Source organism: Triturus cristatus, chromosome 7 (genome assembly GCF_964204655.1).
Source record: "Triturus cristatus chromosome 7, aTriCri1.1, whole genome shotgun sequence".
Classification (NCBI taxonomy): Eukaryota; Metazoa; Chordata; class Amphibia; order Caudata; family Salamandridae; genus Triturus; species Triturus cristatus.
In genome coordinates this window covers 1,775,542,798-1,775,568,274 of record NC_140590.1, presented here as the reverse complement: position 1 = coordinate 1,775,568,274, position 25,477 = coordinate 1,775,542,798, and the positions used below count along the sequence as shown (strand labels likewise).

The following is a 25,477-nucleotide window of genomic DNA, read 5'->3' as shown; positions in this document are numbered from 1 at the left end:
TCCAGCCCAAACTGCCAAGCCAGGTCCTCCCTGGACCGAAAATAGGCATCCTAGGACCGGTTTCGGGGTGACACCCCTCTTCAGCCAGGATAGCTTGATTCCAGTGGCACAGTGAGCCCAGGACCCACGTCTGGGCATACCTGACGCACTTAGGGCAAGAAAGCAAAAGACACAATTGATGAATGGAATGGAGAACAAATCAAAACATTCACCCCCAGTCAAGAGATCTGGGTTAAATCCATCATTCTTTTGCTCACTATGCCACCCCAGTTTAGACCTGGCCATATGCAAATCAGTCTTGACCCTGTACCTCATGGGAACAGTCCAGCCCGAACTGCCAAGCCAGGTCCTCCATGGACCGGAAACAAGCATCCTAGGACCGGTTTTGGAGTTTCACCCCTCTTCAGCCAGGGTAGCTCGATTCCTGTGGCACAGAGAGCCCAGGACCCACGTCTGGGCATACGTGGCGCACTCAGGGCAAGAAAGCAAAAGACACACAATTGATGGACGGAATTTGGAACAAATCAAAACAATCAACCCCAGTCAAGAGATCTGGTTAAATCCACCATTCTTTTGCTCACCATGCCACCCCAGGTTAGACCTGCCCATATGCAAATCCGTCTTGACCCTGTGCCTCATGGGAACAGTCCAGCCCAAACTGCCAAGCCAGGTCCTCCCTGGACCGAAAATAGGCATCCTAGGACCGGTTTCGGGGTGACACCCCTCTTCAGCCAGGATAGCTTGATTCCAGTGGCACAGTGAGCCCAGGACCCACGTCTGGGCATACCTGACGCACTTAGGGCAAGAAAGCAAAAGACACAATTGATGAATGGAATGGAGAACAAATCAAAACATTCACCCCCAGTCAAGAGATCTGGGTTAAATCCATCATTCTTTTGCTCACTATGCCACCCCAGTTTAGACCTGGCCATATGCAAATCAGTCTTGACCCTGTACCTCATGGGAACAGTCCAGCCCGAACTGCCAAGCCAGGTCCTCCATGGACCGGAAACAAGCATCCTAGGACCGGTTTTGGAGTTTCACCCCTCTTCAGCCAGGGTAGCTCGATTCCTGTGGCACAGAGAGCCCAGGACCCACGTCTGGGCATACGTGGCGCACTCAGGGCAAGAAAGCAAAAGACACACAATTGATGGACGGAATTTGGAACAAATCAAAACAATCAACCCCAGTCAAGAGATCTGGTTAAATCCACCATTCTTTTGCTCACCATGCCACCCCAGGTTAGACCTGGCCATATGCAAATCAGTCTTGACCCTGTGCCTCATGGGAACAGTCCAGCCCAAACTGCCAAGCCAGGTCCTCCCTGGACCGAAAATAGGCGTCCTAGGACCGGTTTCGGGGTGACACCCCTCTTCAGCCAGGATAGCTTGATTCCAGTGGCACAGTGAGCCCAGGACCCACGTCTGGGCATACCTGACGCACTTAGGGCAAGAAAGCAAAAGACACACAATTGATGGATGGAATGCAGAACAAATCAAAACATTCACCCCCAGTCAAGAGATCTGGGTTAAATCCATCATTCTTTTGCTCACTATGCCACCCCAGTTTAGACCTGGCCATATGCAAATCAGTCTTGACCCTGTACCTCATGGGAACAGTCCAGCCCGAACTGCCAAGCCAGGTCCTCCATGGACCGGAAACAAGCATCCTAGGACCGGTTTTGGAGTTTCACCCCTCTTCAGCCAGGGTAGCTCGATTCCTGTGGCACAGAGAGCCCAGGACCCACGTCTGGGCATACGTGGCGCACTCAGGGCAAGAAAGCAAAAGACACACAATTGATGGACGGAATTTGGAACAAATCAAAACAATCAACCCCAGTCAAGAGATCTGGTTAAATCCACCATTCTTTTGCTCACCATGCCACCCCAGGTTAGACCTGGCCATATGCAAATCAGTCTTGACCCTGTGCCTCATGGGAACAGTCCAGCCCAAACTGCCAAGCCAGGTCCTCCCTGGACCGAAAATAGGAATCCTAGGACCGGTTTCGGGGTGACACCCCTCTTCAGCCAGGATAGCTTGATTCCAGTGGCACAGTGAGCCCAGGACCCACGTCTGGGCATACCTGACGCACTTAGGGCAAGAAAGCAAAAGACACACAATTGATGGATGGAATGCAGAACAAATCAAAACATTCACCCCCAGTCAAGAGATCTGGGTTAAATCCATCATTCTTTTGCTCACCATGTCACCCCAGTTTAGACCTGGCCATATGCAAATCAGTCTTGACCCTGTGCCTCATGGGAACAGTCCAGCCCGAACTGCCAAGCCAGGTCCTCCCTGGACCGGAAACAAGCATCCTAGGACCGGTTTCGGGGTTTCACCCCTCTTCAGTCAGGAACAGTGAGCCCAGGACCCACGTCTGGGCATACCTGGTGCACTTAGGGCAAGAAAGCAAAAGACACACAATTGAAGGATGTAATGCAGAACAAATCAAAACATTCATCCCCAGTCAAGAGATCTGGGTTAAATCCATCATTCTTTTGCTCACCATGCCACCCCAGTTTAGACCTGGCCATATGCAAATCAGTCTTGACCCTGTGCCTCATGGGAACAGTCCAGCCCAAACTGCCAAGCCAGGTCCTCCCTGGACCAGAAACAAGCATCCTATGACCGGTTTTGGGGTTTCACCCCTCTTCAGCCAGGATAGCTTGATTCCAGTGGAACAGTGAGCCCAGGACCCACGTCTGGGCATACCTGGTGCACTTACGGCAAGAAAGCAAAAGACACACAATTGATGGATGGAATGCAGTACAAATCAAAACATTCATCCCCAGTCAAGAGATCTGGGTTAAATCCATCATTCTTTTGCTCACCATGCCACCCCAGTTTAGACCTGGCCATATTCAAATCAGTCTTGACCCTGTGCCTCTGTCTATCAACTGTTGTTTTGCATTTGTCACCCCGAGTGGGACGGGTATGCCCAGACGTGGGTCCCGTTCTCTCCATGTCACTGGAATCAAGCTATCCTGGCTGAAGAGGGGTGAAACCCCGAAACCGGTCCTAGGATGCTTGTTTTCAGTCCAGGGAGGACCTGGCTTGGCAGTTCGGGCTGAACTGTTCCCATGAGGCACAGGGTCAAGACTTATTTGCATATGGCTGGGTTTAAACTGGAATGGCATGGTGAGCAAAAAAGCGATGGATTTAGGCCCAGATCTCTGTACTGGGGTGAATGTATGACATTGTTCTGCATTCTGTCCATCAACATGCGCCTGTGATTGTTAATGTGTTTTGAGAATTTTTTGGCTGACAATGTCACCTTTTGACGTTAGCTACAAAGCGAGCTTTCCTTAGTAATAGCGTGCATATGGCCCCTCGGGGTTGTGGTAAATAATTTCCGGGTAACTGTCGGAACGCCGTGTTTAATGGGTCTGTTTCTCTTCTCCCTGCTAGTACAAAGGGTGTATCGTTTTTTACTTTTTTCCCTCACCACCGCATTGAATTTAACCTAATTTCTTCTAAATAAATACAATATCCTTATTCAAAGTGTGATGTAACTTGCATGATGTATTAATATTTTAAAATGGCATTGTTTTGTAGTCAGTCGGGTTTGGGCAGCTAATTTGCTAAATGACCCATAGAGAAAAGCTTCTTCATGCTGCTCTCTTGTCCCACCCTTCTCACGGGGGTATGGCCCTCAAAATATTCAATTCGATTCACAATGTCAAGTATGTATAAATGCACAGTAAAGTACTGGTTAATGCCAAAGAAACACATATTAAAAAATACAAATTCCAAAAAAGGAAGAATAAAAAGAATATTTAGAGTAGAAACAGACCCATAATAAATGAGATAAAGTCCCCCATCTGTCCATTCTCAGAATACTGAAGGCAACCGCAAAGTATGGTGACCAACCAACAGGACTGAAAGTAGGTTTTTATTCTAGGAGGATGGGGGCTCCTCTGTGACTGGCACTATCCTTTTACAATGCACCAGGGGCAGTGGCGGCTTGTGAGATTTAAATAGTGAGAGCTCCTTAAAAGGGAAAATGTAAAACCATTTTCTGATTCCCATAGTGTGCCACCCGACTGGTATTTTGGTTTCTCCCTGAGATGTAATTGCACCCAGATATAGAACACGAAAACTGAGATACACCTAAACCTGTCAAACAACTGGCTTTATCACTTGTTGTTTGCTGTTTAAGATAAATGAGTAACAGCAATGAGTTATTAGAAATAATTAACATTGTAAATGTTTCACTTCTGAAATTGCAAGTCTGTGAAATAAATAGTATTGAGTCCAGTGGAAGGAGTTTCGGCCTTCAGTTGTGTGCCCTTTATGTTAGATATGTATGCCCTTTTCCTCTGCACATCTCATCCATCTGCACTACTCAACCACCTCTCTTTCCTCTTCAGCACCCTCTTTTCACTCTTCCCTGAATGCACTTCCGCGCATCTTCCTCACTTCACCACTTCCAAACATATACTGCACTCACTCACATTTAAGCACTTTATTTGATTTTGCCTTGAAAATATTTTGACATCTGTGCACCTTCTTCACACACATTTTTATAGAATTTCAATAGCAACTGGAATATGTGACAATTGTTCTGTGTGCTCTGCAGAGAGGCCAACCCACTGAGAGGCACTTTGCTTTGCCTTCAGCCTCAGCTCCAGAGCTCTCAATCGAAGCCCCTCATAAACACCTGGCCCAACTCAAAATATGAACTATACAAGAGTAATAAGATGCTCAAAATAATACAGAAACACAACACAATGAAATAGCTAACACTCTTGGGGAATGCAAGATTGAGTAAAACATGTGAAATAAGAGAAGAACTAAATCACAGGCATGCATTGCCTTAACGTTTTTAACATTCATTGTTCGTAAATCAATCCATGCTTTTGGAATAAATGTTAAGGGCATGAAGCTAGGGCCACTTTTATCGCCATCCAGCAGATATTTGCCTTTACTATAAGCATACATTTCTCCATGTGCGCTTGACTCGGATATTTGAATATTGGCTACACTGCCGCCACACTGGTTTCATGAATAAGAATATGTGTGCAGGTTCACAGACAGGTCTGCCATGTTTTACATATGTAAATGTTGCTTTTGACTATACGTTACAAGCAGCTGATGTTGATAAAAGGAGGGACCTCTGCAGCCATCTTCTGCTAATGCACTATATAACTTTAATTAACATCTGGGGTAGAATGTGAGGCCATGGCAGTCATTCACGTTTCTTAATTTTTGGATATATACCAACCATTGTCTATGCCCAGGAAGCCTCTTGTGCCTGGAAGGTCCTTCTCTCTAAGCTACCTTAAGTTGTCATTTCACTGTAACCCTACCCCGGTGCACAGGTTCAGTTCTCTGAACCAGCAGATTACTAATGGGTGAGCGTCTAACTCACTGAGCCACCTACAGTTTTATAAAAAGCATTTAATTACGTGATGCATACTCTATCATAAAGGCTAGCAAGCATTTACAAACTTCCCTCTACCCATGTTTAGCCAGGGTTACTTTGCAGCGCAGTATGTAAAAACCAAAAAGAGCTGAGGAGAAAGACGTTATGAACGATTAAGATAAGGACATTTGGCTAAATATTTAATTTGAATGCGAAAGGTGTTCTTTACAGGCCGCCTGGCTACCTGGTATCAAACTGGAACTTGGTGTCTGCTGCAAGGGAGGGCCTAAGGTACGGGGGCCTCATATTGATAGAGAGGGGAATGCAAATCTCAAACAATAAAATAGAATGGCAATTTCAGGGTACGTTAATTGCACAGATAACAAGCATTCACTAACTAAAGTGAGTGCTCACAAGCTATTTCGCAAGGGAACAAAAACCCTGCTCATCTTTTGGATCAATTTCATGGGGGAACAAATACAGCAGCCCCACATCTAAAGGGGCCATCAACGTGCAGCCATGGACTGGGGTATCACAGTGGGGGAGGTTAGCGTGGCAAGGGGTCTAAGCGCAATATACATAACCCAAGATTAGCTTTCTAACTCGTACCATTACCGAAGACAAGACACCAAATCACACGTGCTTGGATCCACTCCGACGTGTGACGAATGGGAAAGGGTGGGATCTATGCCTGTGAATGACAGACACCTGCTTTCATGCAGGGATGAAGACTCTGACACCTGAAACCATGATGCTAAAAGCACCACTGGCCTTCAGTGGAGACTGCCATTGGCCACATTGAAAATGAAGGGCTTTAGAAAAGTAAGCCCTGCGTCGTGCGTCACAGTTCTTAAAGTTGATTTACTGCCTGGCTTCCGTCTACTGCTTCAGAGCAAGGTGGGGCAGGCAGCCTACGACAGACAGCTTAGACTTAAATGAATCGATTTGTTTAGAGATGCGGTTGTATCTCTAAATAAATCGATCTATTTAATATTTATGTAGGAATGTGTAGGAATTTCACTGGGGCGCTGCCCCAGAGCCCTAATAGAGAAACCACCCCTGATAAAAATGCATCAACAAGAGGTTTTTTGCATAAACATTGCCTTCTTCCCACCGTTCAGACACAAGCAGAGTTTTTGTTCATGACTTTTGTTTTCTATTTTCTAAGTAGTAATTAATATTTCATATTTTGTGCTGGTTATAGTTATATAAAGAGGTATTTACCCCATAAGTAAACCAGAAAAGCTATACATTTCTGAAAACTAAACCAAATTCTGAATTCTGCAAGAGATCGTTTGTGTATATCGCTCATGGTTCCACAAAGAAACTAATCGATGAACTCACCAATAGTGAAAGTAAGCTGCATAAAATAGAAACAGTTGACAACATGATCATACGCACATTTGTACATTGTATGCTGATTTACAAAAGTAGAAATAACAGGAATTTCTTGTCACTGAGATGTATTGTGTTTGTAAGTGTCCCAAAAAACACAATACGCAGAGCCATCAACCCGTATGCGACTTAGAAAGATTTGTCATTCAGGAATTGCTGCTGCCCTTTCTTGTTCTTCTACACATTGCCTGAACTTTTTCCTGTCAACACTATTACTCCATTCAGGGAGCTTAAGAAAGCAGATCCCTGTCATATGTATGTTGGTCTTGTGAGTGTCTTATCCAACATATGACTGGCCCGCACCACTGGAACACACTTCCATTGTTCATCCATGGATTCTCAAGTCTATCTGAATTTTAAAAAACTCCTTATAGCTTGGTTGTGGTTGTTCTAATGCTGCCTCTATTCCACCTACCTTCTGATCGCCTGCCGAGATAGCCCTATGGGGATGAATCACGCGCTATCTCAAGATCCAAATAACATAACATATATCGCAGTGTGTCATTAACTCTTGACTTTGCTTCTCCCGGTCTTCTCCTTATTCTTGAAAGGCAGCGGAGAAGCAGGAGTACGTTTCCAGTTGTGCTGACACTGATGCCTCACACCTCCTTCCTGCCAGGGCTCTTTATTTACTGTCCTTCTCAACAGAACTGACTTGACTGAGTGGTTCCACTGACTGTCCTCCAAGTAGAGTGATCACGCAGGGGGTTGGGTTCCACTCTCACTTTCTATTTGATAATCTTGCTTCTGTTTCCCAGCTCAAGCTCTGAAGTCTTTGTCGTCAGTCCACAGGGACAGATTAAAAGGTGGACTAAGCTGGTGAGACCCTATGTGGTGCTCTGCTGCCCTAACAAGCTTTCTTCTTCTCTTCTCTCCAGCCTGTTGATCTGTTTGAGATGATCGAGAAGATGCAGGTGGGTCTCTGGCCATTTTGCCGCTTGCGTTTGTGGGTGAAGGCACTGTTTAGTGCACATTGTTTTTATGGATTCCCCCAATATTAACCTGACACCCATTAGTTGTTTGTGTCTGATAGCCATGTTCGTAGTCTTGAGTCCATCGCTTCTCAGTAATATTGTTCTTTGCTGACAGCACCTCAATGTTTGCACCATGAACCAGATGATCATGCAGCATCAATAAAAACTGAAACAAAGAGCGTGAGAGAGCAGCAAGCGTGGTACATGGAGGGAAGGGGAGACCAAAACTGAATGCAACAGACGGTGACAGAGGGCGGAAACTGGAAAGGAAAAAGCAATAGTGAAAGTGTCCAGGAAGGTTTTCACCATACAAAATGTAAATACATTATGGCTAATTTGAAGGTGGGGGCAAGGTCGAACTGGGACAGAAAATAGGCCAGGGCACCAAAATAATAGTGGCCCATATTAGTAAATCAAATACCCTAAAAAGCGGCCCATGTTTGCAAATTGGGGACAGTCGTAAACTCGCAAAGGCTCGCTATATACGTATTTTCCAGGGACTGGATGACTGAATGGATTTGAGCTTGCTGCAGGCAATGTTTGTTTTATTATCAGGAAACTTACCTGCCATCCCATCAAGCACTGCCTGATTATGCCAGTCTGACCCAATCAGGAGGGTGAGACTAGGCCTGGGTGGAATAATTAATTATGCTGGTGGAATCGGAGAAATTTGGTCATTCCACGTTACTCCTGGAGCGCGGAATTACTTTTACTGCAGTAATTATTTGTTTCTAACAGGGCTGCAAAAGGGAGCATTCCTATAGGTTTAAAAATCACTGCAGAGTAATGTTTAATCTGCTGTTGTTTTTAAACTTAGAGGGACTGCTCCCTCCTCCAGCCCTGTTTGGAAATAAACAACCACTGCAGGGCATGCCCCTTGGTGCCTTACTGCAGCAATTTCTGCAGAATATGTGATGGCGCCGAGGGGTATGCCAAGGGGAATGCACTGCAGAGTGATATGCAGTGGTGGCGTGGTGGGGGGGATTCGACAGATGACGTGGAGGCAAAATTAAATAAATATTAAACTTTCCATCGTCGTTGTCTGTCAAATCTCGCACCCACCCCGCCCCCACCACCCCACTGCTCTTATCGGCACGGGCCAATCGTGGGTTTCTGAAGTTCAAAAATCACTGCATACCACTCGGTGGCAGTGCTCTTACATACTCTGCCGTAATCACTGCAGGGTATGTAAGGGGCAGAGTGGCATTTGGTTGCTATTTTTTTTGCGCAAAATGCATCCTTGCATCCATTTTTGAACGGGAGGGTGTATTTTGCAAAATAGCACCAAATGCCCACTCTGCCCCGCTGCAGAACTTCATGGAATGTTGCAGAGTTTTAATGTAATTCTTAGAAATTCCACTGACTCAAATTCTGCCAATTTCGCCCACCTCTGGGTGGGATGGGGCTAAAACATGAGACTGGGGAGACTGCAGAGAAAAAGCAGGGAGGCGAAATTGTGCAGGTTCCCCTCAAAACCTCTTGGGTTAAAGGTCACATGACAGTGATATGCACAAACAGCTGTGAATTTGCATTTTATAGATTGTGATCCATTTTTACTTGTCAATGGTGCCATTGCGAGCCTCACACTTTGAAGGCATTTCATTATAGTAAAGAGGTGCGTGTCTGTACCGTTGGATCCCCAGGTCAGCTCCTGTAGTGTTTAGTGGTATCTGTGAAGTCCTTTGAGGTGACACCACTCTCTTACGCCACCTTGAGAGCTTTCCGATGACCTGTACAGGCCTCGCAAGGTTGGTGGCTCTATACACTATACTGGTGACAAGAGGACAGCCCTTTGATGGGACTGCCACTGTCTTCTGATCCCCTGGTCAGGTCTTACAGAGACAAGTGTCCTGAAGGATCACATGGAGCTGGAGTCCTTGAGAGCTCATTTCAAGGGCAGCCTGCAGCACAAGCATTATCACAGGGTGGTCTAGCTTTTGCCCTTTGTGCTGCTGTTCAGGCCAGATTTTGGCACTGATCCCCTCCCCATGTACCAGATTATGACACAATTCACACTACTGCATAACCAGGCTAGTAGATTTAATTAAGGCTCCCGGTTTCCCATTTTTGTGGATTTTTACAGATATATACAGACAAAAAGCAATATGTTTTCTGTCTGCATTTATTTATAAAAGTGGATAAATACAGAAAACTGAGCTTCTTTTAAATGACTCTCCGTGCTGTCTTTCATAAATTACAGCCCAACAGCTGAGCAGATGGACAGCATGGAAAGTTAAAAAAACAGGATGACATTTCTTTAAATAACGGTATATGTCAACATACATTTGTGGTATAATGCTAATATTTACCAGTGGATGTATTGTTTTGTAATATTTGGCAGCTAAAATAGCCAAAACACGACAGACATCAAAGTATGACTGCGTATCTGTCAGTTAAATAAATATTTACAACGTCGTTTATCGGCAAAACACTAAATAAATATGGATAAATACAGATAAAATGGCTTAATCATAATAATGAATAAATACAGGTGTAAATGTTAAAAGTGGATAAATACAGAAAACTGAGCTTCTTTTAAATGACTCTCCGTGCTGTCTTTCATAAATTACAGCCCAACAGCTGAGCAGATGGACAGCATGGAAAGTTAAAAAAACAGGATGACATTTCTTTAAATAACGGTATATGTCAACATACATTTGTGGTATAATGCTAATATTTACCAGTGGATGTATTGTTTTGTAATATTTGGCAGCTAAAATAGCCAAAACACGACAGACATCAAAGTATGACTGCGTATCTGTCAGTTAAATAAATATTTACAACGTCGTTTATCGGCAAAACACTAAATAAATATGGATAAATACAGATAAAATGGCTTAATCATAATAATGAATAAATACAGGTGTAAATGTTAAAAAAAGAAATACCATAATACCTGGAGCCCTAGTTATAATGGACAGTGGTCCAGGATTGGTCCTGTGAGATAGTAGCCCATTATCAATATGTTCTCATTTTATTCCAAAAACTGAAAATCACTTTTATCTCACTTTCTGTTTCTCTCTCTTTTTCTCCCTCTCCCTTCCTCTCTCCCTCTTTCGTTCTCTTTTCCTCGTTGTTTCTCCTTTTCTCTCTTTTTCACTTGCCATCTGTTTCTCTCTATATGTTTCTCCTTTCGCTCACTCCCTCTTTGCTCTCTTTTCCCCTTTCGTTCTCCTCCCTTTCTCCTCTCTTCCCCTTTGTCTACATCTCATTCTCTCTTTCTAACTCTGTATCGCCAATGTCCTTCTCTTTGTTGCAGGGGAGTCGTCTTGATGAGCAGAGATGTTCTCTCCCTTCCCCTCTCAAGGTCAGTGTCTTGCCATGGGTATCTCTCATTGCTGGTATGTATGTGTCTGCAGAAAGTGAGTTGTAAGATGGGGCAGGTGTTCACTTAGAGCTTTGCTTTAAATACACAGCAGTTTGTTAGTTTAGTTTCTTACCTTATCCCTACATCTATTCTTCTCCACTTTCTCCTTTTCTTATTTCATGAATTTCTTCACCTTCATTTCTCCCTAAATTCCTACTGACTGCCTCTTTGCTAACATTCATAACTTTCTAAATTTCACAATATCCTTCCTTCCTTCCTTCCTTCCTTCCTTCCTTCCTTCCTTCCTTCCTTCCTTCCTTCCTTCCTTCCTTCCTTCCTTCCTTCCTTCCTTCCTTCCTTCCTTCCTTCCTTCCTTCCTTCCTTCCTTCCTTCCTTCCTTCCTTCCTTCCTTCCTTCCTTCCTTCCTTCCTTCCTTCCTTCCTTCCTTCCTTCCTTCCTTCCTTCCTTCCTTCCTTCCTTCCTTCCTTCCTTCCTTCCTTCCTTCCTTCCTTCCCTCCTTCCTTCCTCCCTTTTCCCTCTCGCTCTCTTCCTCCAACCTTTTCCTCAATCGCTTCTTTGTTTCTGTCTGTTGTTAAATCCTTCCTTCCTCATTGCTCCCCACACCATAACTTTTTATCTTCCTACATTTACCCTTAATTCTTTCCTGCCTTTCATCCATAATTTCTAATTTCCATTTCCCCCCTCCCTGATTGTATCCCTTTCTTCTTATTATCCTTCACAATTCGTTCCTCATTAGTCTGCATGTGTGAGTGTGTGTTTCTCTCTGTCAAGTAATTCTCATACCGATAAAGTTGGATACGATAACATGTTCACATGTACAGCATCACTTCAGCAAAACAGTCCTTAGTTCACAAAATGGAGCAGATTTACAGAGATGTCACACAAACCAAGGTGGCGGCCAAAGCTGCTGTACTGCGTTGAATGAGAGGGAGAGAGAAGGAAAAGGGCATATCTACTAGGATTGCCCTACTCTTTTCCTAGCTGTTGTGCATAATCAAGCCGCATAGCACCACATACACACCCTTGCACCATAGTGTAAAGGTGTCTGCATGAGACTACAACCTACTGTGCCTAGACAAAGTTTAAAATATTTCACACTTTGGATGTGTGCTATACAGTGCAGCACACAAGCAAAATCAGAAAAGGGGGAGAAATAAAACCATTACTCCAAGTCAATGTCAAAGAGGTGTTATTTATGGCATATAACCCTGTCTACTATTGTTAGTAAATGGGGCTTTGCATCACAAACCTTGGGTGATTGCATGGCTGTATCACCTTTAAGATACCCCTTTGAGGCAAAGTAACCCAAAGCAGGGCACAGCGCTGCTTTGTGCTACTTTCAGGGTGACCAAGTGGATGTTGCACATTTTTTCCCGCTCCAGCCGACTTATATCTACTCAAGGCTGTGCATAGGCAGTATTTTGAACTGCTTTCCTTGAATAATAGGGGATTGACTCCCCTTTGGCAAAGTGGCTATCACTCTCTTCATTGTACCGCTGGGAGGCTCTGGACCCCCTTTCTTTGACGACATCACGCGTCTCAGAAACCTGCCAGCCAGGCAGTAACGGTGCCCGTCCTTCTTTCCACTTTTCACCCTGTCCTGAGGAAGACCCCATTTTGTCAGGTCTCAACGAATGCCTACACGAACCAAGGGGTCGAAACGTCGACACAACATAACTGCCAGTAACATCAACAGTGCATGTTGCACTGTGATTTTCATTTTATATGGCGGCATATATGTACATTGTATCGTACTTTGAGATTAGATCCATGGAAAATATGTGGTGTTGAAAGAAACATGCCTATCAATTTGATTGTTAATGAAAGTATATATTGTTCCTTTCACATGTCCCTCAATTTTGCACTAATTCACTGACCCTTCCTTCCCCACCTTTTTGGGCACATCTACTCTGTTTCGTGAAATGTTTTTTGCATAAAGTGTAAATTGAATATATGAAATTTAAAGTTCAGTGTGATTAAATAACACTAGAACTCTCTTTCCGGATTTATTTGCCTATTGATTTGTTTATGTTTGATTTTTATTGTCTATATTGTGCTGGGACCATTTTGTTCTATATTGTGCTACTTTCAGGCAACTTTCCAGTACAAAACCCATTTTGCACTCAAAAGTAAATTCAAAATATTGTTGAGTCTTATATTGCACAAAATTCACCCCCAAATGGGTATCTTTGCACAATGGGTTATGGCAAAGCAAACTGAAGTACAGAAAAGGACACAGAGAAGAGCAGGGCATCAAAACATACAAGTTTATAAAAGCTTTTTGAATGGGCTGAAATTGGAGATAAGTCTTACATTCTGTGGGAGATAGTTCAAATGATGAGACACCAAAAAGGAAAAGGAATAGGCTCCCATTCTCACAAGCCATATACGCCGTTTGTACAGCAGAGCAGAGATGATAGATCTTAAATACCTGAGGCATCTATCAAAAGATTTTTTTTTTCTGACAGTAAGCAGGGGCTGAAGAGTAGAGTGCCTTGTGTGCATGACACACCATTTTAAAACCTGCTCGTGTATGCACTGGCAACCAATGAAGTCTGATGCAGTTCTCGGGGGGAGGTTACAAATCACGCCTGATCCTGTATTCTGAATGGTCAGTAGGCGGTAAACAAATAATCCGCCATGTTCACATATAGGACATTTGCATAATCAAGATGGCTCTCGATCGGGGCTTTTCCTTCAATTATGTGGAAGCCAATTAAACATTTTGTGTAGCATTTGCAATATCCCATAACATGTCCCACATACAGAGTTGATTTAGTCTCTCAAAGACAGGGTGCTGTCAATAATAATGCCAACATTCCTTCCTGCTTTCTTGGGGCAGGGCCTAGACTGCCGGGACACCAGTGGTTGTACCAAATAAGAGTGGCTTTGCAAGTAGAATAATCTCTGTCTTGTCCCGATTAAGCTTAAGACAATTGTTCCACATCCATACGGCAACAATGTTCAAACAGTCTAAAAATACATTTTTTTTCCAGTTTGCATCATTTTTGTAATGCAAACCCAGTGGTGGCTCCTCAGCCAAGGCGGAGGAGCGTCGCCCCACTGCGTTGCAGTAGTGAAGGAAAGGAAAAATAACATGATAATAACTTGATGTTATCATCATTTTATTTGCTCCTGCTGCGGCAGCATGGGGCGGGGTGGGGCTGCTCTGCTCGCAGACCAGGGGAGGAGTGGTGGGGACACTGAAGTGTGCATGATGTTTCACTTATTAAGTTCTACACCCATGCTGCATTACAGCCTGGGTGCAAAACATGACCAGGCCCCCAGGCCCTGTCTGAGCGCCGAACTACGGTGCTCAGAAAAAATTGCAATGCTACATTGCAGCATTGTGATTGGCTGGCTGCTTCCTGCTTGGCCGACAGAGATTTGTGCCGGCTGCCTGTGCAAACCTGATGCAAAATGTTAATAAATCTACCCATAGTTTGCATTTGCAGAGATGATTGGACTGGTCAAAAAGTGTGGTATTTATAACTCTCTTTTCTAAAGCATTACTGTCACACATAACCCTGAAAAAAACTGTTAAAACCAAGCGATTAAGTAAGTTTACTACCTAGTAAATGTGTTAGTGACCTGAGAAGTGGATGGAAAATGGAGCATTCTTACTTACCACTAAATGGGATTGGCTTGGAGAGTAGTAAAGAGGTGTTTGGAGAGGGCTACGGAGGGGTTTATGAAGGGACATGCACCCACCAATAAAAGAGTAAGCCCATTGCTCTTCACAAACTGTACATCAAAAGTTACTACACCCAAAACAGCAGTAAATTACTTAAGCTCAGAGCAGTAATCCAGCACACACATTTTCAACCACTGGTATTGCAACACCCCCATTGAAAATAACAGAGGTAGAGACTTAGGGTCTCATTACGATGTTGGTTAGAAAGGCTCCGAATGGCATTGGGATTTTCCTAACCCGTGTCAGAATCCATATTTCCGCCCAACCCTGAAACATTGCCAACCGACTGATTACGATGGAAGGTAACCGTTTGGTCATTCTGAATCGGTTTCAACTGGCATTTGCAGAACACGAGCCGTTCCGTAGCCCAATTGTACAGCTCTGTGGATCACATTTCCGTCCTACGTATTACAATGTCAGATTCGGACAGCCTTTCCGAATCGGTCTGTCCGACACGGAATGGCTGTCAGAAACTGAGTTTGGGGGCAGGTAGCAGGCCCCCCTTTGCCCGTGGGTCCCCGTTTAACAACCAAGCACAGTGTGGCAGGCACCATGGGGTGCCTGCGACAGGGTGCAAGGTTTTCCGCAACCACCCCTTTTTTCAATGGGAACCTTTGTTGGCGATCGGAAGGCTCCCGTTGAAGTCAATGGGAGTCCGACTGAACGGTGTTCGGAAACATCGGAATCGGTCAATTGGACTCTCCGAACCCGAGTCGGTCGGAACCGATTCCGACAAGGAGTTGGTCGGATTTCTTTCCCACTGACAGAGTAATGAGGCTCTTAGTACATACAAAAACCCACTAGAAATTATGTGAAACAGAATTAAACAATTTAAAATAGTTAAAAATATAAATACATATAATGTAATTTTGAAATAATCTAAAAATAAAACATTTAGTACCCTCACATGGAAACATAGGTGACATAGGGCATAGATGTCATTCCAAGCATCAACGCTGACAAGGTGAGTGGCTAGTAGCCAGGAAATCCTATATAGCCAAATGGCCCAAAGAGGTATTAGTTCCCTTGTAGGAATTGGTGAGTGTGGGTGGAATGAGAGTAGGAGTGGGCTCTATCCTACAAACTGGTAATAAAGGAAATCATGTAGCAATATCCTGTATGTCAGTGTGTGTACTGGGGTATTCCAAGTTAAAGAACAACAGGGACCAGAACATAGGCTTGAGCTCACAGATATGAATCACTATCATTTACAATGAGGGGGGGTCATTGTGGATACAGATACCTAGCGAAGGAAGATATAATATTCTAAGAAACCTCAATGATTTTGTTCCTTTCTGAATTTGGGAGGATTGTGGCAGTGTTGATGTTGACTAGGATGTTATTCTAGAACTTGCTTCCGAGTTCGGCTTGTTAACATAGTCTTTCTTTTTATAGAAGGAAGAGGAGTACATCCCTTACCCCAGCATCCACGAGGTAAGCAGTCACGTCAATGAGCGATGAAGCTTAAATGAAACCAGATCAATGCAATACTGTTGCTGGAAAGATGAATGTGTAGGTTCACTCCTCCTAGTACGTGCCCAGACATGTGTGAACACCATGGCACCCCTGTCTGTGCGTGACCAATGTCTGAAAGTTGACCTGGAGATCTTAAGCTGTAAAAGAAGGACAGCGTGGGGCAGTCCTTCACCATGTGGCTAGTTTATCTGCCCTCTAATGTGCAGATTGCTTATCTATATTATTATTATTATTATGCCATTTTGTTCTTCCTCATTCTAAACCTTACATTTGAGGAGTCTCCTCCAGGCAGACACCTTTTAAGCAATATCCTTCTAATTAAAGACCTTTCTCCTCTCAAGAAACCCTCTATAAGGGCTTATTACCCATCATCCATCCTGGTACCACTAATCAAGCTTGATGCTGAACCTGAGATCAGTTAGGAAGGAGTAAGGCCTGGGATGAGGAAGGACAAATCAATCAGAGTGATGGATTACTGGTAATTAATCTGAATATTACTTCATCATTTTCCTTCTCTTTCCATGTGTTTACATGTGAAGACATACCAAAGCCAAAGCAGCTTCAAAGCATTTCAAAGTAACATAGTGGTAACACGAAATATGCACGCGACACCCAAATGTACATTAATAGAAATATCTCAATCCATCTTCCTGTTACAGCAGGCAATACCTGAGTGCCAAGTGATATAGGGAATTAACATCCAGTTTGTAGTGAGACACTAAGGTATAAGGTGCCAATGAAGCAGCTTCACAATTGTCTGAGATGGAAACCCCCTCCGACTCTGCAATGAGGCTGCCATACCCCCTTGTGGAACTAGTTTAATTCTTGGCAGTAAGGATACTCCATCACAACCACGACGGAGTATCCTTACCGCCAAGAATGTGGTCTGCCCAACCTATTACGGCTGAATCTACTCTGTCTCCGCTGTGATTAAACCCCTCCAACAGGCCTGCAAAGTAAGGGCTGTCAGAGGAAGACCTGTAATTCAACCCGCCTTGTTTGATCAGGCGGAATTAGAGGTCAGTTTTCACTGCCCGTCACCGCCAGGAAAACCCTGGCGGTAAGGGGCAGTCAAAACTGCTACATGCTCCACTCACCACGGGAGAGCACTCACATGGTTAGGTAGCATTTTCCATTGCATTTTCAAAAAGAAAATTCCACTTCGAGATATCATTTTTGAAAATATAAAAGAAAACAGTGTGGTGCACTGCTCCATCATTTGATGGAGCCGTGCACGATGCTTCACAAAGCTCTGACTGGAACCGCTGTGATTGTGGTTCCTGCCAGTGCTGTAAGTCATGTATATCTCAATTTGGCGGGTCGCACCTCCGTCAGGGTGGAGAAATGGGCCGTCTGTATCCTTGTAAATTAGGCCCTTAATCTTCTTCCAGTTGGACCAATGTTAATTAAAAGTTGTTACTTTGATGAAAGGAAGAAACTCTATCCTGATTACTCGAAATATCTCTGCATTCATCTACGGAGTGCACGTCTACTTCTGCATGAGAGGAAGGATTAGGATGAAGGAACGGAACAATCTTAGAGCCTGATTTAGATCTCGGCAGACGGGTTACTCCAGCCACGAAAATAGAAATCCATTAGGATATAATAGGATTTACATGTCGGCGGACGCAAGGGGCTTGTAAATAAGCCCCTTGGATTGCAAACGATTTCCCACCAAAACATTGCTTGATTCATTCTTGAAGTTTGTCATTAACTGTAAGGTTAGTTCAGTGATGAAAAACATTCAATTGCATAAAGAAAATGGAAGCCCCTAAAAATGAAGAATCCGCCTACTATCTTAAAGTTTCGGTTAGTCAAAAGAGCGGATGTGTTTCCATCACAATTTGAAGATGCCTCTATGGTCACAAAGCGTGCCCACAATAACTTGCAAGTCGCAAGGACGAAGGGAGAGCCCATTGCAGCTCTCAGCGCTTGTGACTCCCAAGGGATCCTAATATCCATATTAGAAATTGGTATTACTAAGGATTGGCTTCATTATGTCATTTATTGGGCCCATTATAACTGCATTCATTGCCAACAAATGTTTACTTGAAACAAGTATTTGTATAAATCATTTGAGTCTTTACTTCTCTTTCTTTTCTCTTTATTTCTTTCATTCTTTCTTTCTCTACATTTACTTCACCCTTTTCCTATTTCATTTTCTGTATGTTTCCCTTTATTCCCCTTTATTAGCCCGTTACTTTCTATCCCTCCTTCCTTTCACCCAGATACTATCTTTTTCCACCCTTCCATTTCTCCCTTTTAGCACTTGATTTGACTTTTTTCCTTCAAGTATTTCTTTCTTTTTCCGTTTATCTATTTTCTTTATTTCTTTTTCATTATTTTTTCATCGTTTTGTTTATTTCATTTTCTTCCCTTCCTCCATCCTTCCCTTCACTTCCATCTTCTCTTCTTCTCTGCCTCTTTCTTTCTCTTTTCGCCTCTTCTTCTGTCTCTTTCCTTTCTCGCCTTCTTCCTCTGTTGTTATTTATATCTGTCTCTTCTGCTTCTGGCGTCTTACAGCCTTCTGTTCTTTGTATCCCTCTCCTGTCTTGTTTCCTGTACCTTACTATTTCCTCAAGGTGTTGCGCAAAGGGCGTCCTTACCCGCTCATCATCCTGCCACAGTTTGGGGGTTACTGGATCGAAGGGACATGCCATGACCTCCCAGACCCGACATGCACGGACCTCCCCTCCCCCTGCACCAAGCTGAAGCTTGAGTGCGACCCTACGGCCAAGCTGTACCGCCACCACTTCTTAGGGAAGGTAAGAGTGTTTGAGGCTCAGCACGTGCCGCGAGGAGGAAGGCGAGCGGCAGCCATCTTAAAAAACTTCACGGCTCACAAACATTTGAAGCTGTAGTTTTTGAGAAAAGCACAGATGTGTTGAAAATTGCGCACTATCCATAATTGCAAGCTTTTGATCCATAATTGCAAACTGTTGTTAACACGTGGCCAAATTTATGAAACTGAAGGTAAAGTTTATTGTTATAAAAGGAGATAGCCACTCACACTCACATCCTCGTCGCCAAACACTGTTATAAAAGTAGATGAACTGCTCACAGGAAGCCTTTAGGTGTTCTTCTCTTCAGCCTGCCACAGCGTGACTTTCCCCTGCCACCCTCGGCACAAACTGAACGCAATTTCAAATAATGACATTCTAACTGAACCTTGACACCACGGTTCTGTTACATCAAATCATGTATGACCCTTATCTGTGTTTTGATACAGTAGGCTCCATTACGAGTTAGTTACCGGACACATGTGTGGCAGTAAATGAGGAACGATAGTAGGAGACAGTCAATCTGATTCACCCTGTTATTCCTCATATCTTAGTGGTCCCTTAGTGTCCACATCATAATAGAGTGTTTTTCTGTTCCCTGGATTTATGAACTGGCCTGTGATGGTTGCTTTGGGTGTCGAAACTACCATCCTATACCGGAGGTGGGCATAACCATCATGAGTCAGGCGATAATTCCACATTTTAATGTGTGAGGGAATGCACCTGGTAAAACCAAATGTGTTTCTGAGCCCATTTATCATTTTGTGGGAAATCTGCCTGGAAACAGGCCTATAATTGGGGATGATATGCAGAACTGGAGCCAGTAATTCTTGGTCTTGCATGTTTTGCCCCATTCTAGGCCCGTAACTCACAATGGCCGGCAATTGGAATGGACATACTGGCTGAAATTGGCAACTTCAAATCCAATGTTTCTGTTTGAATCTTCCTCAGAAAGCTAACTCGATTCTATGCACAGGTTCTGAGAATGATCCTGCTTGGGACGTTCAATGGAGTAGGCGATGATGTAGAAAGGTGGCATGTGCAGATGACAACTTAATAAACTTTGAGCATATTCCATAGCTGAGGTGTCCAGAGCCACATACTTTCTGTTGCCCTTGGACCACATAACTGGACCATCAGTTGTCTAGGCACTAGTTTTCTAGACTACATCATTGGTATTAATGCATCAGTTTTTGCAATTGGTATTTGGGAAGGTTAGATGTACATGTGTGTGACACAGATGCTCTGTTTTAAAGTAGATTCTCTTGTGACAGGCTACCAGAAAGTTCCCCTAAATTCACTGTGAGACATTGGGCAGGAATAAATAGTAACCTTCATGTTCGAGGCATATGAGCTGCAGATCACACACTTAGGATAGTAGATCGCCATCTGGTGTTGGGCTCGGATGCTTGCAGGTTGTTGTTGTCTTCGGAAGAAGTCTTTGGTCACGAGATAGGTGACTCCTCCCTTGGACTACAGTGCGCATGGGCATCAACTCCATCCCCAGATTGTTTCTTTCCGCCATTGGGTTCGGATGTAACTTTTCCACTCCGGTTGAAAATCTCAAATACAAGCTTTTCGAAGCGAAAAACTTCTACAACTACATCGAAGCACCTTCACTCGACATCGAATTCATCGGCTCGATTCCGGACGTCGACGCGGGCTGCTGGGCCTATCCACGCCGTGAGGCCTACGGCTCATGGAAAGGACGCCGTTTAAAAAATGCCCCCAGTGTGGAGCAAAATTTCTGCACAGTGACCATCACAAACTCTGCAACCTGTGCCTATCGCCGGAACACGACGAAGCCAGCTGTCCAGCCTGCGCAGCATTTCGATCCAAAAAGGCCATTCGGGATCGAAGAGCTCGACGCCATATCATGGCACACAAACCAGCCCCGGAACCAGAAAACATCTTTGATGAGGGTCCCGATGTCCCGGAAGAAGATTCCGAGGAACTTCAAATCATCTCAGAAGCAGACAACTCAGACGACCCCATTACTCCTCGGCAACGCGTGAGTACCACTGCCCCTGCCCCAACCCCTCCAAAACCAAAGGCATTGGTCAAGACTTCGCCAGCTGGCCTCAGTCGAGACCGAAAACACCCTTCAGAAGCCCCGCCTCCGGGCTTGGCTCCGAAGAAACATAAGCCTTCCGGTGGCTCAGGCCCGAGCAAGCTGCATGTAATGGTACCCCCTGCACCTTCGGCACCGAAGACAAAAGACCCATCGGCACCGAAATCAGAGCCGACACCCTCGGCACCAAAAACATCGAGGCCCATAGATAAACCGGCACCGAAACTTCCCAAGCCGAAAGACTTAACTTCGGCACCGAAACCTTCATCGGCACCGAAACCTTCATCGGCACCAAAACCACCGGCTAAGGACTATAATACACCTCCTAAAGCCAAAGACTCGACCGATCGACCAAAACCTCGATCGGAACCGAACAAATCGGCGTCAAAATCTGTTCCTGAAGAACAAGAACTTTTCCATCCAGATCCAACACAAAAAAGGATCTATATTAATCCAAAGACTGGACATGTCACTGCAGTGCCATATAAGAAACGGAAACTGGACACAACACCTGCCCCAGTTCCTATAAGAAAGAAGGACTCGGCAATATCACCTATTCCTCCTTCCTCTCCCATACGACCTTCTACCCCACCCCCTCTGCCTACACCACCCTTACCTCTACCATCTCCATCACATACACCACCTCCACAGGATGATGATGATGACCTAGGGGGAGGTGGTGATCCTGGTGATCCTAATGATCCGTTCACGGATCCAGATACCGCACCATTGGATGATTGGGTATACCCTCTACCAGATATGCCTGACCCTACACCATATCCCTCCAAACCATCACCTCGAGATGACCACCTGGGGTTTGGACAACTAGTAAACAGGGCAGCACTTTACCATGGCGTCACCATGCACTCCGATGCACCCGAGGAAGATTTCCTCTTAGACACGTTTGAACAGTCTCAGAAAACAGTACAAATTCTACCTATGATTAAAGGTGTCACAAAACACGCCACAGAAGTATTTAAAGACCCCGTCCGTGCCAGGGTGCTTAACCCAGGAATTGAGAAAAAATATAGACCTGCCCCACAAGATCCTTGTTACATCAAAGGACAGCTCCCTCTAGATTCTTTGGTCGTTTCCAACGCAAGGAAACGCGCCAACTCCCAAACCATGGGAGATACACCACCCCCTGACAAAGAATCTAAATTATTAGATGCCTCGGGCAAACGAGTAGCAGCACAAGCCGCTAATCATTTGCGTATTGCCAACACCCAAGCCCTACTAGCACGCTATGATAGAGCTCACTACGATCAGTTGGAGAATCTGCTACAACACCTGCCAGCCCAATACAAGACCCAGGCAAATGACCTTATACAAGAGGGAAAACTCATCTCAAATGCGTCATTTAAATGCGCACTTGACGCCGCAGACACCGCCTCTAGAGCAATAAACACAAGTGTACTCCTCAGACGCCATGCCTGGCTACGCATTTCAGGCTTTAAGCCAGAAGTACTAAGTACCATACTCAGCCAACCATTTAAACAAGAACAGTTATTTGGGCCAGCAGTAGACACTGCACTCGAAAAAATGAAAAAAGACACCGAGACTGCTAAGTCCATGGGAGCATTGCAGTCTCCACAACCACGCGGCTCCTTTCGGCGCTCCTTCTACAGAGGAGCCTCCAAGAATATGGGAGCAGACACCTCCTCTACCTTCCAAACCTCTCAACAAACATCCCCCAGCAGAGGATATTTTAGAGGAGGATATAGAGGAAACAACACCAAGGGACGAGGTCGAGGCAATACCCACACTCGTACCTCCCCCACCACAAAACAGTGACTTTCCTCCACTCCCCCCAGACCATTCGACTCCAGTCGGGGGAAGACTCAAACAGTTCCTACCTGTCTGGAACTCCATCACAACAGGCAAGTGGGTAAGACAAATTATCCAGTATGGTTACTGCCTGGAACTCACCACTACCCGCCCCACACATACCACCCAAGCAGCGTTCCATGTCACCAGACCATCTTACGCTCCTCAAACAAGAGGTTCTCTCATTGTTTCAAAAACACGCAATAGAACCAGTTCCCTTACAACATCAGGGTACAGGGGTATACTCACTGTACTTCCTAATCCCCAAAAAGGACGGGACTCTAAGACCAATACTCGACCTCAGGCCCCTAAATCTGTATATAAACTCAGATCATTTCCATATGATCACTCTTCAACAGGTGCTCCCACTACTGCAACAAGGTGATTTCCTTGCCACACTAGATCTCAAGGACACTTATTTTCATATTCCCATACATCCTGCTCACAGGAAGTACCTAAGGTTTATGGTGGACGGACAACACTATCAGTTTACAGTCCTTCCATTCGGGGTGACAACTGCGCCCAGAGTATTCACCAAATGTCTAGCAGTTGTAGCAGCGCATCTCAGAAGACAACAAATTCATGTCTTCCCGTACCTAGACGATTGGCTAATAAAAGCCAACTCATTCAATAAATGCATTCTACACACTCACCAAACTATTCAACTCTTACACAGCTTGGGATTCACAATAAACTATCCCAAATCTCATATCCAACCCTCCCACATACATCAATATCTGGGAGCTACCATAATTACCTCCAAAGCCCTGGCATATCCCAGCCCAGCCAGGATAGCCAATATACAAGCTCTGATCGCAAAATCCCAAACCCAACACTCTCTTCCAGCAAGAGTGTTCATGCAACTCATAGGCATGATGGTGTCATGCATCTTCATTGTGCCTTATGCAAGACTACAAATGCGTCCCTTGCAAGAGTGTCACGTCAGTGGAATCAGGCTCACGGACAACTAACAGATCTGGTGTTGGTGGACAGCCGCTCACATCGCTCTCTAAAATGGTGGAACACAATAAACCTGTCCAAAGGGCGGCCGTTCCTCGAGCCTCTTCCACAAATAGTGCTAACAATGGACGCATCACTCACGGGATGGGGAGCCCATCTCCTAGGACACACCACTCAGGGCAAATGGACCACTCAACAGAAAGTGCTCCATATCAATTACCTGGAACTACGGGCAATATTCCTAGCACTAAAATCATTCCAAATACATCTACACAACAAGACTGTCCTCATCCGTACGGACAACATGACAGCCATGTATTATATACAAAAACAAGGAGGCACACATTCTCTCCAGCTGTCCCAGCTCGCACAGAACATTTGGAGATGGGTCGTTCCCCAGAACATATACCTACTTGCAGATCACCTTCCGGGGGTTCACAATCAGATTGCCGACCTGTTAAGTCGTCAGACTCAACAGATCCACAAATGGGAATTACACCCACAAGTCCTACTCCCCTTTTTCCAACAATGGGGCCAACCAGACATAGATATGTTCGCCACACACGAAAACGCAAAATGCCCAACCTTCGCCGCCAGGTTTCCCCACCCACAGTCGAAGGGCAATGCGATATGGATGAACTGGTCAGGCAGATTTGCGTACGCTTTTCCCACCTCTCCTACTCATTCCATTCGTGGTACGCAAGCTCCGGCAACAGTCTCTCAAACTGATCCTAGTAGCTCCCACATGGGCACGCCAGCCCTGGTTCACAACGCTACTGGAACTCTCTCTAGTTCCACACCAAAAACTGCACCTCTCCCCATCCTTATTAACCCAGAACCATGGAGAATTCAGACACCCAGATCCAGGTCAACTGAATCTAGCGATCTGGCTCCTGAAGTCCTAGAGTTCGGTTACCTCAACCTACCACCAGACTGCATGAACATTATAAAAGAGGCCAGACGACCTACCACTAGAGCCTGCTACGCTGCAAAATGGAAAAATTTGCCATTTACTGCACCAACAATGATATATGCCCACTGGATGCATCCATCCAGAACATCATTTGCTACTTACTACACTTACAAAGATGTAATTTAGCGTACTCATCCATACGTCTCCACCTAGCAGCATTAGCAGCCTACTTACAAAATCCACAACACTTGTCACTATTTAGAGTACCTGCGATTAAAGCCTTCATGGAAGGCCTTAAGAGAATTATTCCACCCAGATTACCACCTTCCCCAGTGTGGAATCTAAACATTGTTCTTACAAGGATCATGGGACCCTCATTTGAACCTATGCATAAATGCGAACTGCAGTTCCTCACATGGAAAGTGGCTTTCCTTATTGCTATCACATCCCTTAGAAGGGTAAGTGAAATCCAGGCTTTAACCATACAAGAACCATTCCTACAATTACACCGCAGCAAAGTGGTTCTTAGGACAAATCCCAAATTCCTGCCAAAAGTAATATCTCCGTTCCATCTTAACCAATCAGTTGAACTACCAGTGTTATTCCCAAATCCGGACTCGGTAGCTGAAAGAGCTCTTCATACCTTAGACGTTAAAAGAGCCCTGCTTACTACATTGACTGAACCAAATCA

At 44.7% G+C, this 25,477-nt stretch overlaps 1 protein-coding gene across 3 annotated transcripts in view; it reads left to right on the top strand.

Annotated features, from left to right (window-relative positions):
- Window positions 1-25,477, top strand: part of LOC146813071 (rap1 GTPase-activating protein 1-like) — a 267,450-nt gene that overhangs the window by 139,589 nt on the left and 102,384 nt on the right. For all 3 annotated transcript variants that reach the window (XM_085620062.1, XM_085620063.1, XM_085620061.1), the window contains exons 4-7: window positions 7,642-7,677; window positions 10,997-11,044; window positions 16,155-16,193; window positions 18,818-19,000. In XM_085620062.1, the coding sequence (XP_085476188.1) occupies window positions 7,660-7,677; window positions 10,997-11,044; window positions 16,155-16,193; window positions 18,818-19,000 (288 nt within the window). In that variant the 5' untranslated portion in view covers window positions 7,642-7,659. The remainder of the gene's footprint in view (window positions 1-7,641; window positions 7,678-10,996; window positions 11,045-16,154; window positions 16,194-18,817; window positions 19,001-25,477) is intronic.